The sequence below is a fragment of the Lissotriton helveticus genome, chromosome 4_1 (genome assembly GCF_964261635.1).
Source record: "Lissotriton helveticus chromosome 4_1, aLisHel1.1, whole genome shotgun sequence".
NCBI classification, from domain to species: Eukaryota; Metazoa; Chordata; class Amphibia; order Caudata; family Salamandridae; genus Lissotriton; species Lissotriton helveticus.
In genome coordinates this window covers 22,438,224-22,453,732 of record NC_136063.1, presented here as the reverse complement: position 1 = coordinate 22,453,732, position 15,509 = coordinate 22,438,224, and the positions used below count along the sequence as shown (strand labels likewise).

The window sequence follows — 15,509 nt, the reverse complement described above, 5'->3', positions numbered from 1 at the left end:
TGCCTCAAGTATCTCTGCCATGAGGCATCCCAAGGTCTTGTCTGGGCGCGTTTCTCTAAAGTCGCTGCCTGGAGGCATACCAACGACTTTATCCGGGCATGTATGTCAAGAGTCTGCGTGGTGAAGCATTCAGAAGGACCTTGTCCGGATTCTTTTCTCAAGAGTCTCAACCATAAAGCATCCTAAGGACCTTGTCAGGGGACTTGTCTCAAGAGTCACAGCCGTAAGGCATCCAAAAGGACCCTGTCCGGGCACTTGCTCAAGATAACTTGCAGTGCGATATCCCAAGGACATTGTCCGGGCACTTGTCTCAACTGTCCCTGTCATGAGGCAGCCAGGGCACTTGTCTCAAGAGTCACAGCCATAAGGCATCCCAAGCACCTTTACTGGGCACTTGTCTCCAGAGTCCCAGGTATGAGGCATCCCAAGGACCTTTTCCGGGCACTTGTTTCATGAGTCTCAGCCATGAGGCATTCCGAGGGCCTTGTCCGGGCATTTACCTCAAAACCATGTGATGCGTGAATCTTGAGTAAGGAAACAGAATTTAGGAAGTCGATCAAAATGTGGTTGTTTAAGCAGTACCACTAACTTCTCTCTAGCCTCACCGAGCATTCAGTCTCTTAGCACTAGAAAGCCCTTGGGCAGCCATGCACTCCATAAATCCAAATAATATTAGTCCCAGACATGAGGCATCCCAAGGAACCTTTCTGAGCACTTCCCTCCAGAGTCCCTGTAGTGGGACATTCCAAGAACCTTTTTTGGGTCAATTTACTTGTCTCAAGAGTCCCTACCGTAAGGCATCCCAAGGACCTTGTCCGGGCACCTCTTTCAAGAGTCCCTACTAAAACACATCCCAAGGACCTTGTTGAGGCACTTGTCTCAAGAGTCCCTGCTGTAAGGTATCCAAAGGATCTTGTTCAGGCACTTTTCTCAAGAGTCCAAGCGGTAGGCATCCCAAGGACCTTGTCCGGGCACTTGTCTCGAGCGTCCCTGCCAGAAGGCATCCCAAGGACCTTGTTGAGGCAATTGTCTCAAGAGTCCCTTCTGTGAGGCATCCCAAGGTCCTGCTCACAGCACTTGTCAAAAGAGTCTCTGTCATAGTCATCCACTCATCCAACGCTCCTCAGACCAGCTGCTTGTCTCTGAGTTATGGCCGAGGCCCACCACACAATACCATAGGGTCTTTCTCCTGTGTCTCTTGCACCCTCTGTACCACACACAACACACCCTGGAAACACCAAACACCCGACCACACTCACACAAGCCCCACTGCTCCCCTATGCTGCGACCTTCAAAACACACCCTCACTCCCCTTTACCGACTGTACTTACCCTGTACTTCCCTCTGTTACTGTACCTACTCTGCTGCTCCCTCTGCTGTAGAAGTCAGAGGGGCAAAGTATATTCACCCTTCACTTGCCCTCTGTTACAGATGGCATAACAGACTGTTTGTTTCCTGCACATCCCTTCTGCTACAGATGTCAGAGTCACAGACTGCATGTACACTGCACATCCCCTGTGTTACATTTTTCAGAGTCACAAACTGTACGTATCATACACATTAAATCTGTTATTATTATCAGAGTCACAGACTATTTGTACCTGGCATACCCCCTCTGTTGCTCAACCTAAACAGCACATTCTCTCTGCTACATATTTCACAGTCACAGACTACATGTAGACTACACATCTCCTATGTTACAGACATCATAGTCACAGGTCGCGCGTACCCTGCACACCCTCCGTTACAAATGTGTGAATCACAGACTGCATGTACCCTACACATTCCCTGAGTTACAGATGCCAGTCACTGACTGCATGCACCCTGCACATCTCCTGTGTCACAGTTTACAGAGTCACAAACTTTATGGTCCATACACATCTGATCTGTTATAAATATCGGAGTCACAGCCTGTTTGTGCCTATCATACCCCCTCTGTTACTGTGCCTACACTGCACATTCTCTCTGCCACATATATCAGAGTCACAAACTACATGTACTTTGCACATCTCCTATGATACATATATCAGAGTCACACGTTGCACGAACCATGCACACACCCTGTTACAAATGTGGGAGTCACAGACTGCACATACCCTGAACATCCCTTCTTTTACAGATGTTGCAGTCACAGACTGCATGTACCCCACACATCCCTTCCATTACAAATGTGGGAGTCACAGACTGCACGTACCCCGAACATCCATTCTCTTACAGATATCTGAGTCACAGAGTGCATGTACCCAACTCATTCCCTCTGTTACAGATGTTGGAGTCACAAGCTGCAAGTACCCCACACTTCCCCTGTGTTACAGTTTTCAAAGTCACCAACAGTTCGTACCCTACGCATCCCCTCTGTTATAGATATCAGAGTCACAGACAGAACATTCCTTCTGTTACAGATGTACCCTGCACCGCTGCTCCATTGCAGATGTGGGAGTCACAGACTGCACGTACTCTACACATCCCCTGTGTTAAAGTTTTCAGAGTCACCAACTGTATGATACACAACTCCTCTGTTACAGATGTTGGAGTCGCAGACTGCACATACCCGACGCATCTCCTGCATTACTAATGTGGGAGTCACAGACTACATGTACCATGTCCATCGATGTGTGACAAGTTTTCGGAGTCACTAATCATACATACCCTGCACATCCCCTCCGTTGCAGAAGTCGGAGTCACAGCACACTCTGGTGAGCTGGAACGAACTCACTGACATTTTGAAGGAAAAATCTCTGCCACAGGCTACTTTTTGAGAAGGATCCAGACAGTCCTTGAACGCAGTTAGAATAACATCACTCCCTGTTGGAAAAATGCATACTTTGATGTAACATAAAACAGATCTGAGCATAAGTTTCCGCACATACATGGTCATCTTAAAGGAGTCTGGTGATTTACCGGTGGTGAAACAGGTACAGTCACTACTTGTTCATCTTTAATGTGTTCAAGCAAGAGTTCATGTGTTAACATTTTTTTTTAAAACATAGCTCTATGTTTTTCATTACATGACAATTTTAATTAGGCAGAACATTTTTCTAAACGTTTTATGAATTGGTGTCACACTTCCCTCCACCCACAATGCTGCTTACTCCATGGTATTTTACCACTGAGCTTTACGTCATGTCCCTTTAAATCCATTTCCACAATTCTGCCCTTCCTGAGCTTGTTTTCTTCCATAAATTGTTTGCAAATTATGAGTTTGAAATCAGGCAAGAAAGAGCTCTGGGTGTGAGGAATGTGGAATTTAGACCAGACAGCACATATTAGCCAATTAGAAGGTGGTGCCATGGGGACACAAGGGCGGGTCATTCTGGAGGTCAAACAGGAAGCTTTCAGGCACCGTCATCAATGGCCACAATGCTTCCAATGGGGTCACATGTTACATATATGCAGCGCGTGGCACTCACCCACTGTGCTGTTCTCTAGGCCTGCGACGCAGTGAGTGACGTCAGGAGGGCACTGAGTCATGATACCCGAGCAGCTGCTGTTGTGGAGAGCGAAACACTGCTCGCATTGTAGGCAATCTGCAGAGAAGAGAAATTCAATTGAAAGTTCTGTATATCACTTTTTTTTTAATTTTTTTTTTTAAACAATGCATGTGTAAAAAATGGGCCTGGGTGACTGGAATGGGGGGACTTTCACTCTTTGGGTTGGAATTTTTTGGGGATAAGGAGAAGATAAGAAAGTTCTGGTGCACACTATGATGCAAAAATAAATACAAAACAATTGCACCAGAAACTAGTGGTGAGAGGATGGAAATTGAATGTAACAGAGAGTTCCATTCTTTGGGGCATAGAAAAGTGATGGAGCGTAAACCCCAAATGGCAAACGAAGACTAGAGACAAGCAAGAAGTGAGACAGAATAAATATTACAATGGAAAGAAAGTGTCAGGCAGACACACGGAAATGAGTAGGCAGAGGCAGATACCAAGAGATACAAATACACTGAGACAAAGACAGACAAACTTAGAGACGGGTAAAGACTGAGGGATAGAATTACTAACATTTGACTCAACAAAGAGCAGCAATCAAAGTTGATGTGCTGCTTTGTGTCAAAGGGAGAGAGCAGAACAGGGCCATATCTACTAAGACATGATTAATAGCATGTGGAACACGCAGAGTACCATTCTGGAATTGGGCAGAGATTCATAAACTTAGCAAGATTCCTCAGACTTTCCCGAGCTGGCAGAATTTGGCACGTTGCACTCCTTGCACTGATTTTTAGCACCAGAGCTTGTTCAGTACTCTAAAATCAGCGTAAATGGCTCCACGCTGTCCACCGGAGGGCGCCGCTTCTTTCTGCTGCTCAAGTAGATTCTCTACTCCAGAGGCAGCTTTCTCAACACCAACGGTTGCGACCTGCAGCGACTCCCAACTTTAAGAAATTCACGGCAGGTGGTATTTTAGCCTCAGAAAATCACGCTAGGGGACACAAAGTCTCGTTCACACTAGACAATCATAAATTGGTGAAATGCACGTGAAGAAAAACTGTGCCACAACTCTGAATCACAAGTGTAATGCAGAGAGGGCAAAACTCTGCAGGCAGAGAGAATTTCCTGCCCGCCCTTCTATATGATCTACCACCCACCCACCTTAGTACATTGGGCTGCATGTGTTTAAGAACCTCAAACATTGTACCAAAATAAAAAGAAAGAAGCCTGAAAAGCAAATGAATAAAATACATGAAATAATAGAATTATAAAGAGGCATGGATATAGTGTTTATGATAGCTTAGAATGATTTCTGAACTAAACAATCAGTGATTGTGTTTTTGCATAATCTGGATTATCATAACTTTATGACAAATTTACAGTACAGAAGAACATGCTATGAACATGTGTTTGATGGAATAACAGTTTATCCCTTGCTGCATGTTCAATAACCCATGTTTCCATGCTGAAATGAAAGGTGTCTCTGCTTTGGAAGACGCCACGCCTGGACTGGCTACTGGGCGTTTCATTCTAAATAAACAAGGGATAAACACACTTTAAAACTATGTGTTGTTGCATTGTTTATTTAAAAGAGTTGCAAGAGGGAACATGGCCCACAGAACCCCAGCTAGTAAACCTGCCCCAGCAGTGAAAGCAGCCCCCACCCTGCCAGTCCACTGAAGCACCCGGTAGCCAGTCCTGTCCTGTAAGACACAGGATCACAACAGAACCTCTCACCTCTCCTGTGGGTCAGACCTACTAATCAATCAAAAGTTGTACATTCTGTATCTAATCAGCAATGAACCAAATCTAGTTTATTATCCTACTTTTCTAAGTAAACTGTTGGTGTGAAGGTAAAACATTTGACACCTAAACTGTAACTTGCTGTAAGAGGTGTATGCTTTCTGGAGAAAGGATGCTAAAACTGTTTTCAAACTGAAATCTTGATTAAGGCTTTTATTTGTTTCATTTTGATACAATGACCCATAAAAGTGAATTTGCAGCAGACAGGTAATCCAGTATAGAACAATGAATGGACAAGTCACAGTGCATCCATAGATGCCGCCATTTTGCACATTACAGTCTGCCAAAGCTCAGCTGTAGTGCTGCATGGATCAGATTTCCCCGTCTTGTCTGTTCATGGTCCAGCCAAGGTCTGGTTTAACAAACGAAGTTGCCTTGGATGGTAAAATTGTGAGTATGTTTGGCTTTGAATAGTTTTCACATACTCTTTGAAGTTGAGTTTAGACACAAGCCTTATACTTTTTGCAATCAGTCAATACATCTTTATTTGGTTCAGCACTATCCATAAAAGAGTCACACAGATAAATCTTACAAAGAGCTCAATAAAAACATTCCTTATTAAATTCATAAACACTAGTCTCAGGACATGAACAAAGTAAAGGGATTATTTATGAGTCCCATGCAACACGTCTGTACCACTGTTGCATCACTTTTTTTGATGCAGTGGCATTGTTAATAATGTGCCATGTTGCGCCATATTTACAAAGTGCAGATTGGTCACTTTGTAAAACCGTGGATACCTTTTACCTGTGTCAGGTATAATCTATGCATTTCACTGCACCACTCCTAGGACGCCACTGCGTCAAAACCTTATTTCTGCCTCACAGCAGGCGTAGGGGTGATGGAGTGCAATACATATAGTCCTCCCCCATGTATTGCTGGAGTTCGGTCATGCTTACGGCACAACTCCAGCATTATGTGGATTTTGAGCCGACAGATAAGTCAGGATTCCTGACACATCTGTCAATCGTTGCCACAGGAGCGCTGTACAGTAAATACGGCTCATCCATGGTGTCGTGAGGAGAATGCACTGAAAAGTGTTGCATCTCTGTTTCCCCCAACAATGCAACACTTTTCATAAATGAGGCCCTGAAGGTGCAAAAAAGACAGAGCACAAGATACCAAGCTAGGCATCAGCTCAAAAGCCAACGAGCATAAAACAGCCCAAGAATGTATAATTCTGGGTATTGGAACAAATTATGTTTCCAACTTCATGAGAGTAACTGGGCCATCATAGAGAGTAGCTTTGTTCTTTGAAGAGCCAAACTCAGGAACAACAATTTCCCCAACTCACTACTGGGCTAAATGAGACAATAGGATTTATTTCACCAGAAACAAACTGAGTCAAACTGATGCAAGTTCTGGGTGGAAAAACCTGACAATTCTAATTCTTTTCCATTCAACATTATTAGCAATGGACGACTGGTTACACAAATAAAAATGTGACCCAACTCCAGCATTGAACTACCTGGGACAGATGGAGACGTTACTGACTCCTATATGCCTAACAGAGGACTGTGGAAACAGTTCTTTGCAGCTGTGTCTTGACCCTGAGGGGATAGAGATCCTAACCATTGGCTAGTTGCACTAGACACGCGCTAACACTCATATATACATGTGTCTAGGTCCTGCCAGTGAAGCCTGCTTACACCCTTGACATGTCAAGATGGAGATAATAAAAGTTCCTGAAGAAGCTGTGGTCACCAGATGAGAACTAGTTCACCAGTGGAAAGTAGATGTTCCTCTAGCTTGATCCTCTGAAACCTATTGGTTATGTCTGGAAAGACACAATATCAACTGAAGAAAGGTAGCATCTGCTGCTTTAGAGAAGCCCGGCGCCATGTTGAATCTGGACTTTTTTTGTTTTACTCATGTAGAAAAGCAAAACATGAATTTAATAAATGTTTTTCTCATGAACATACATAAGCATATATATTTTCTGATGTCAAATTGGAATGTACAAACTAATTACTCTGAATGTTATGAATGTCACGTGTTCATACCAGTACTGTTGGAAACATTGTGAATTTGTATACATCAGAAATCTGCACAAATGCAGCTACTATGTTTAATGTCTTAATAAATCAGGCTCACTGTTTTAAAATGAAAAGCTAATGGAAGGTATACAAATATAAATGAAAGACAAATAGGTTGTTTATTCCAAGACAGCAGTGTGAAAATGCAGCATCTCTCTTGTTTTGACTATTTACTAATCAGTTTAGGTAAATTCTAAAACTAAAAATATCCAACACTGTACTCTGAGCAGACTGTCCTTCCCAAGTATAGCATGTTTACTCTGCGTCCAAGAGTGCACTGTAAATCTAGAGGGATCCTTGTGTATTTCCCTCTATCGTACATTGGGGACAGAAGAGCATGAGGCAGGAATACGTTGATTTCTGAATCTGTTGTTTCTCTGCTGGCAGCAGCCGTCCTCCATCTTTCAGTCAACTTTCATGCAAAACTGTGTTATTGATCATCTAATGGTCACCATGACAACTGGTTCCCTGAAGGGGGTTGTGATCATTCTTCCATTGCACCTATTACAATGTTTAGGATCAATATTGAAAACACAATCCAAATCGTGTTAATGATGATTTACATTCATTAGCAAACAGTGCTTAGTTTCATGAGGTCACCAAAGTCTGATGTCACAGAGAGATACAGGAATAGTCCCTGGGTACAGTTACTGCAACTCAAAATCTTATCAAGGGGTAACTGGGCAGAACTTCTGTAAAGTGGGACATCCTTTGAGGACTACAAGTCATTGAGACAAGGTTGAGTCATAGCCTACTCCAGAGTGCATCAAGGGTGAGCCTAGAGAACATTTAAGTTTGGAGACATCCATTGCAATGTAAGAGTGTTTAAAACTGAGCTAAAGAAGACGAATACAGGGGGGGAGAGGAAGAGAGGAAATGGAAATCATGTAATAGTAGTAAGAGTTAGCTTGAGCCAAGTCACTTTACAGCAGTTTTCTGGGGAGAGGTAAGCCCTGTCCTGAACACTACCTTCTTCGTATCAATGTGCACCTTTGCGCGTTGACACACTTCAAGAACACAGAAGGTTATGACCATCTTACCTCCAGTTATCAGTGCCTGGAGCATGATGACAGCTGCAAGGATGGCCCTCATGGTGGTAGGAGAGTAAAGAGTGGGGTGATGGAGTCTCTGCGCCTGATCACCTTCCTGTGTCCTTTGCACATTTAATGGTGAGAGCATGTAATTTCTACTGTCACAGAAGAGGAGGGGCACAGGATACCTGAGCTCTGTACACAGGAAAAAACATAATGTGGCTGAACTTTTCATTTGTGACTGCCTTGTGAACGGATGCACTTAGAGATATACTAAAAAAATCCTATGATATGATGTAATGTGATTTTTTTCCATAACAAATTGTACTGAAGCCACAACTATAAGTGCAGGGCTGAAATCTAGTTCTCTTCAAAATAGAAATGTGTGCAAGAACCATAATTATGAGTAACATTAATTTCTTCTTAGGGTATTGACCCAGGGACGGAATTGGCTGCCTAGGATAATGACCTCATCTCTGACCCTTTTTCGTAGACACATTTTGATTGATCAGTGAAGCTGAAATTTATCAGGGAAAATTCCCAGAGAATAAGCAAAACATGAAGAAATTGTAGTGGTAAATACTGCATCCACATGCTTTCCCACATTGCCAGGGCCAATCCTCATCCCACTAAGTCCGCGTATGTGTTTTTGTTCCAGCCAGATATGGTGCAGATGTTTTGACTTTTGTGCATTATCTAATTCAGACATTATTAACTTTTAAGTAAATATGCAAAGTGGAATGCAACCACTTGAATACTGAGGCAAACGTTTGATAATTCATTCAACACGTATAATGAAGATACAGACACCATGCATACGACAGACCTGTTTCACTCTTCTATCATAAATTTTTTATTTTCTATATATTCTCTTCAGTGTTCCTTGTTCTCTGGTATCTTGTGCACATTATTCACTTTAGAGACACACTGCGGAGTGGACAGCCAGCACAGAGGTGTGACAATAACCCACTGTAATAGGAAGCTTTGTAAGCTGCTAGAAAAGAGGGGCACTTTATGAGCTCCTCAAAAGTAGACTAAAGTGTATAGGGCAGCATTGATTGTTAAATGGAAAGTTCTCACTTTTTTTTTACATTTTTTATTGAGAGCTCATAGATAAAAAAACAACAGTACATGTCGCTTTTCACATGAGATTTAAAAAGTGCAAAATACATAACACAATATACAAAAGAGGCAGGCTGTGAATGTACCGTAATAGAAATACGAATTCTGAGAAAAGATATTTCTTTTAAAGTGCAATGTGCATTGTGCAATATATTGATATTGATAAGAACAAACTTTACAAAAATACATATATAAAAGAGAAAGTAGTTAAGAATCCGCAGTGACTAGCATTCAAATGCACTCCAGAATTGATCATATTTTCTCAAGGCCCCTGACCTCAATGCATATTTTTTTTCCCTTCCCTGAATCCTGGATGAATCCTGGATATTTTCGCTTTCCATGCATTAAGAGTCGGTACTTTGTCTGTTTTCCAGAGTTGCAGAATAAGCTACGAGGGATGCTATAAACAGGGACTCATCATGGGGAGCAACCAAGGACATGAAATTGTGGCATCAATTATGTTTCTAAAATATTTTTCAATATCCTTCCAAAATTCCTGTATTTTGTTGCATTCCCATATTATATGTTTCCAACTACCCTGTTCTTCATAGTGAAAACACTTATCCTCCACCTGAGGATATATATTGTGGAGAAACGAAGGTGTTCTATAGATTAGCCATTTACTGAAGAATTGCATTCGCTTAAAATTAGCGCCTCCGAAAATGGACTTATTACATTTATTAACTTTGTTCCAGGTTGATTTATTAATCTCAATATCTTCTCTCTTTCTCCACCTGTCCCTCGCCTTATTCTATAAAGTGACTGAATTATCAACAATGAGATATTTTTTATCCAAGTTCTAATCTTCCTCTGCGTTGAACTGTGTAGTGCTTCACTTATATTTATTTTAGAAAATAGGTTACCTATATCTAACTCTCTTAGTGCGGCATGGAGGCTAATAAAGGACCATTTCAGGATTGTATTTGAATGCTGGATCTCCCTTTCACCTTCCTCCCAGGTTTTCCAACTGTTCCCTAGAATAAAATCCTCAATTTCTTCAAAACTGTTATCCTTCCAGAGTCTCAAAATGTTTTTATCCAAAGTACCCATCTCTCCTATATTTAGATTCATTAAGCTGGTTGAGCTATTCGTTCTAAAAATATCAAACTGCTGGGTTTTTTATTTAAATAGCCACTGTATAGACTTGTAACGTACCTTCTTTGGATATTTAGTGATTCTTACTGGGTCGTTAATCTTAAGTTCAATCAACATCTTTCTCATAAAAAAATTATCTGCTTCGTGATCATCTGTTTAAAAGGACCTATAACTGTGATGTGCAAAAGTAGCATAATAATAGTCATTAATATTAGGAAGAGACAGTTCTCCCTCTGTAATCGGACAGTTCAAAGTGCTAAGTGCTAATCTCGGAGTCTTATTTGCCCATAGAAAAGAAGACAACATGCCGTTCACTTTCTTAAAGAATGAAACCTGAATTGCACAAGGAGCTGCACTAAAAAGGAATTTAAAAAATGGTAGGATAGACATGCGAATTAGGGCAGCACGACCCATTATTGATAGTGGGAGTTGGTTTCAGCGATCCAACGCTTTTTAATAGAGGTATATAACTTAATGGTTAGAGGTCTTCCAGTTTTTCTGTTATAAAAATTCCCAAATATCTCTTAGGAAGAGTATTATATATTTGCCTGAGTTCTGTTAGTAAAGTGTCTACAGTGCAATTACATAAGATGATTTCCGTTTTATTAATATTTCTCTTATAGCCTCCCAATTTTTAGAAATCTGAGAAGATTTTTAAAATTTCCAACTGACTGGTAGGCTTAGAGCTTAGAAATAGCACAATGTCATCAGCATAGAGTTTTATATTCGTCATTCCAACTACTGGTACTGTACATGCCATTTTCTCCCTAATTGCGATAGCCAAAGGTTCAATAAATAAGGCAAATAAAATTGGAGATAGGGGGCCTCTGTTTATTTGGCATGTCCCTACGTTTACATTGTTGATAATAATCTGTGCCCTAGAATTCTCATATAGTTGTTTCAAAAGAGAAATTAATTCAATCAGAAAATCAAAACTGTGCAAAATCGCAAAAAGACAGTCCCATGAAACAAGGTCGAAAGCCTTTACGGCATCTAAAAACCAAATCTGTGCTTCCACTTTATTAACATTAAAAAAATCCAGAGCCTCCAATAAAAATGTTGTCTTAGTGTGGAGGTGTCTTCCTGCTATAAAAACGCACTGATCTGGTCCAACAAGTAGCCCTACCATTTTATTCAGTCGGCTCGCTAGGAGTTTCGTGAAAATTGTGTAGTCTGTATTTAAAAGACTTATTGGCCTATACGAATTCATGTTTTCCTTATATTTTCCTTTCTTCAAAATACTAACTACAACTGCAGTGCGGAAGGATACTGGTGGAGGCCCTCCTTTTAATAGATGATTAGCTAATAGCAAAAACTCTTTACTAAGGGTGCCATGGAATATTTAAAAAAATTCTACGGGAATGCCATCCTCCCCGGTAGCTTTGCCACTAGGTAGGGAATTTATTACCACATCTAATTCTGCCTTTATGAACTCCTCAACAACACTTTTTTGTAATACCCGTTTCCTAATTTGGGAATTTGAAGTGCCCCTAAGAACTCAAAAACTATTTCGCTTGCAGCCTGTTCGCTAGTCTGGTAGACTCCCTCATAGTGTTTTAAGAACATCTCTCCTATAGATGCAGTGGTCTTCGCATGCACTTTGGTGACAGGATCGTAAAGGTGGTCTATCCTATTGTGAACTTGATTTTCTTTGGACTGCTGTGTAATCTTTTTTAACTTCACCTCACATAGATATTCTTTCATTGCACTGCATTTGATTGTCTCGGTCAGTATACCCTTTTGGATAATTAGGCTGTCAATCTGTCTTTTTCTTCCTTCAGTGGTCTCTTACAACACCTACTTCACCGGTCTCTGGCTTGCTGCCAGTAGAACAGAGGTGACAGGGGTAACTTTGGAGTTCCAAATGTTGACACTGGCCACTAAGGGTAGTTGATGGAAATCCTTTTTTCCTTTTCCCCTCCTCTGGGTTTCTACTGTCATGGAGTCGTATTTGTTGTAGTTATGCCAGTGATCACCATTAGTCAGGTGATCACTATTGTAACCTATTCCTCTAGCCTTTCATAGCTTTTCACTTTTTGTTTTGTCAGACTACCAGGTTATTTGTGTATTGTTATGGAACTGTATACAGCCTGCACACCATCGATATACGCTTGACTGTTCAGATTTAACCTTGTCTAGTGCGACCTCAAGTAGGACTTTAGCACAATTGGCTTCTGAGCGGTGTTTTTGGATTTATTCTTATAAAATTCACCCCTAAACTTCTACAGATTTTTTGTCGTTTTGGTCTTGTTTTTCTAAGATGTATATTATCAATTTTCTAAACTTGTGTGGAGTCTATTAGTGGTGTTTTCATTGTGTTACTGTAATTTAATATTTCTCAAATACTTTACACATTGCCTCTTAAGTTAAGCCCGACTGCTCTGTGCCAAGCTACCACAGGGTGAGCATAGATTAATTGAGGGTATGTATCTGACTTACCCTGATTAGGGTGGTGGTCCCTAGTTGGACACGGTGCAAACCTCTGCCATCTAGAAACCCCATTTCTAACAAGCGATACGCAGTGCGATCATCTTTTTTTAAATCAAGGCAGTGGCAGTTACAGAGCATAGCTCCAATGGGAGTTTATTCTAAAACAATGGTACAGGATAGGAGAAGGTCCTTCCGCCCATTCTCAAAAGTTGGATCTCAGGGATGCTTGCCAGGAGGCAATAGGCTGACGGCAATTTTCTGGTATGGGTGTAGAAATTGATTCTAGCCCCAAGACAACTTGCACTAGAATAGTGCAACGCTCTAAGGACTAGAACTAATATTGTTAATATAACTATTTTCTTAATCAGAAGCCAGTGGAAAGAATGCAAGTGTGGAGACAAGTGTGTTCTTGGGGCAGGCTAAGTTAAATGTGGGCTGCCATCTTTTGGGCCACTTGAAGTTTGTTAATCAGATAATCCAGGAGTCCTAGATACAGGGCATTGCTGTAGTCCAGCTGTGATGTTATGAGTGCCTGGATGACCACTTTTGCAGACAAGTAGAGAAAGTGTTCACATGTTGTCAATGTCTGCAGAAGCCCAAAGCATGTTTTGATCACTGACATAATATGGGGCTGAAAAGATAAGGTATTGCCAAATGAAATGCCCAAGATCCTGACTATTCCCACTGAAAATCTAGGGGTGGGCCATCTTTAGGCCAGAAAGTCGGCAAATCAGGAATATTGAGGCCGTAGAATAACATTTTGGTCTTATCTGCGTTGCATTTTGATTGAAATGAGGTCATCCAGTGAAAGACAGAAGAAAGGCAGATTTTTATGGACTCTCCTGGAATCTCCTCTCCCTTCCCACATGTAAACAACAGCTGGGTGTTGTCAGTGTCATCCTAGCCCCCAAGGCCTGTGTCAACTGTGCTATAGTGGTAAGGTAAGTATTAAACAATGTGGGGCTCAGAGCTAACCTCTATGGCACGTCCACTGTCAACTCAAATGCTCCAGAAGCATATAGGGAAAGCCACACTTCCTGCCCTCTATCCTTCAGAAAGGAAGCTAGCCAATACAAAGCTGATCCACCTATCCCGATGATTTAGAGTCATGCTAGGGGCATAGACTGAGTGACCATATAGAAGATCGCTGACCGATCTAACATAATCAGGATGGCCTTCCCCCACATCCAAGGAATCTCTAATATGTTTGGTGACCTCAATTAATTCTGTCTCATTACGTTAGTTACAAATTCTGAGACATCTGTTGATTAACAGCTTTAACCAGGACCTTGGCCAATGCTGGTGGAGAAGCGTGGCTCAGTGGTTAGAGGCGGCAGACCTGGAAGCTGAGATCAGCCGTGGACCAGGGTTCGATTCCCCGCCTCGGCGGGTCTCGGGCTCAAAATTCCACGGACTCGATAATTCTCGTTCCGGTGCCTACTCAACTCACGGGGTCACACTCTGCGACTCTGGGCAATAGCTTGCTTAATCTCCACTACGGCCCCTCGCGGCGGGATGCCTGGCTTTCACCTTGTGGACACCCTGCTGGGGTATCTCACAGGGGAATACCAGGACGGGTTCCCTAAGCAAGCGCCGAGATGCCTACGGGTAGTCGTGCGCTATACAAGAGCGTAATCATCATCATCATCATCATCATCATCATCATCATCAATCATCATCACTAGGGAAATTGGCCTACAGCTAGACTGCTCCATGAGGTCCGCTGCAGACTTTTTTAACAGGGGCAAACCTTTAGCCTGCTTCCATGATACCGGAATTAGTGCTGAGGACAATGTTGCATTAATCCCTATGGGCCAGTAGAATAATGGCGGCTGCACCTATCGCTGATAGATTGGGGGGCAGTGGCCAGCTACCAATCCTGACTTTAGGGCACGTAAGGCTGATAATGATACCTCCAGAGGGATAGGCTGAAAATGTAAAAGTGAGGCTAAAGTGGGAGGGAATAAGCTGGAGCAAATTGTCTCCTCTGACAGGATTCCTGACACTAGGCTGGCTTGAAAAGTTGTGATCATATCTTGAAAATTGGAGGACACTGGTTGCACTGTTCTACAGTGGGTTGGCGCAATCTTATGCAGGCCTCAGGGGACATGAAGTTGTTGATGACTTTGAAGAATTCCTTGTTTTTATTACTTGCCTCCTCTAACCTCTCCTCAAAGTATGCTTTTTGCTGTCCTAACCTCCACATATTATTTTTTTAGAGCTGTTTTATAGATGGTTGACTTTGGCATCAGCCATGCAGTTTTTAAGCCATTGCCTCTCTGAGATTATAATTAAAATAGGGAATTTATGGTTTATTTCTAAAGGGGTGCATAAGGAAATCGGAGCTAGTTAATTGCAGGCATTTTGAACCCAGCTGTTCAATGTGCAGACGCCTTCATCCACGGGACTCAAGAGAGAGGGGTACTCTCTTCCGGAGAGTGAATACATTCTGAAGGTAGAATTTTATGAAATATCTAGTGACAGATTACAATTTATTTGTCAGGGGTTGGGATCTCTGAGGGTTATGTACTGCACTGAACTGGTTTAAACAGGGCTGT

The 15,509-nt window shown here is 42.0% G+C and overlaps 1 protein-coding gene across 1 annotated transcript in view; it reads right to left on the bottom strand.

The window, feature by feature from the left end:
- The window catches only part of LOC144826914 (phospholipase A2 inhibitor and Ly6/PLAUR domain-containing protein-like), a 33,055-nt gene extending 24,631 nt beyond the window's left edge, over window positions 1–8,424 (bottom strand). Inside the window, exons 1-3 of the mRNA XM_078685372.1 lie at window positions 8,314–8,424; window positions 3,411–3,527; window positions 2,650–2,805 (exon numbers count right to left, since the gene is read on the bottom strand). Of these exons, the coding sequence (XP_078541498.1) occupies window positions 2,650–2,805; window positions 3,411–3,527; window positions 8,314–8,365 (325 nt within the window). The 5' untranslated portion in view covers window positions 8,366–8,424. The remainder of the gene's footprint in view (window positions 1–2,649; window positions 2,806–3,410; window positions 3,528–8,313) is intronic.
- Between the last annotated feature and the right edge of the window lie 7,085 nt (window positions 8,425–15,509).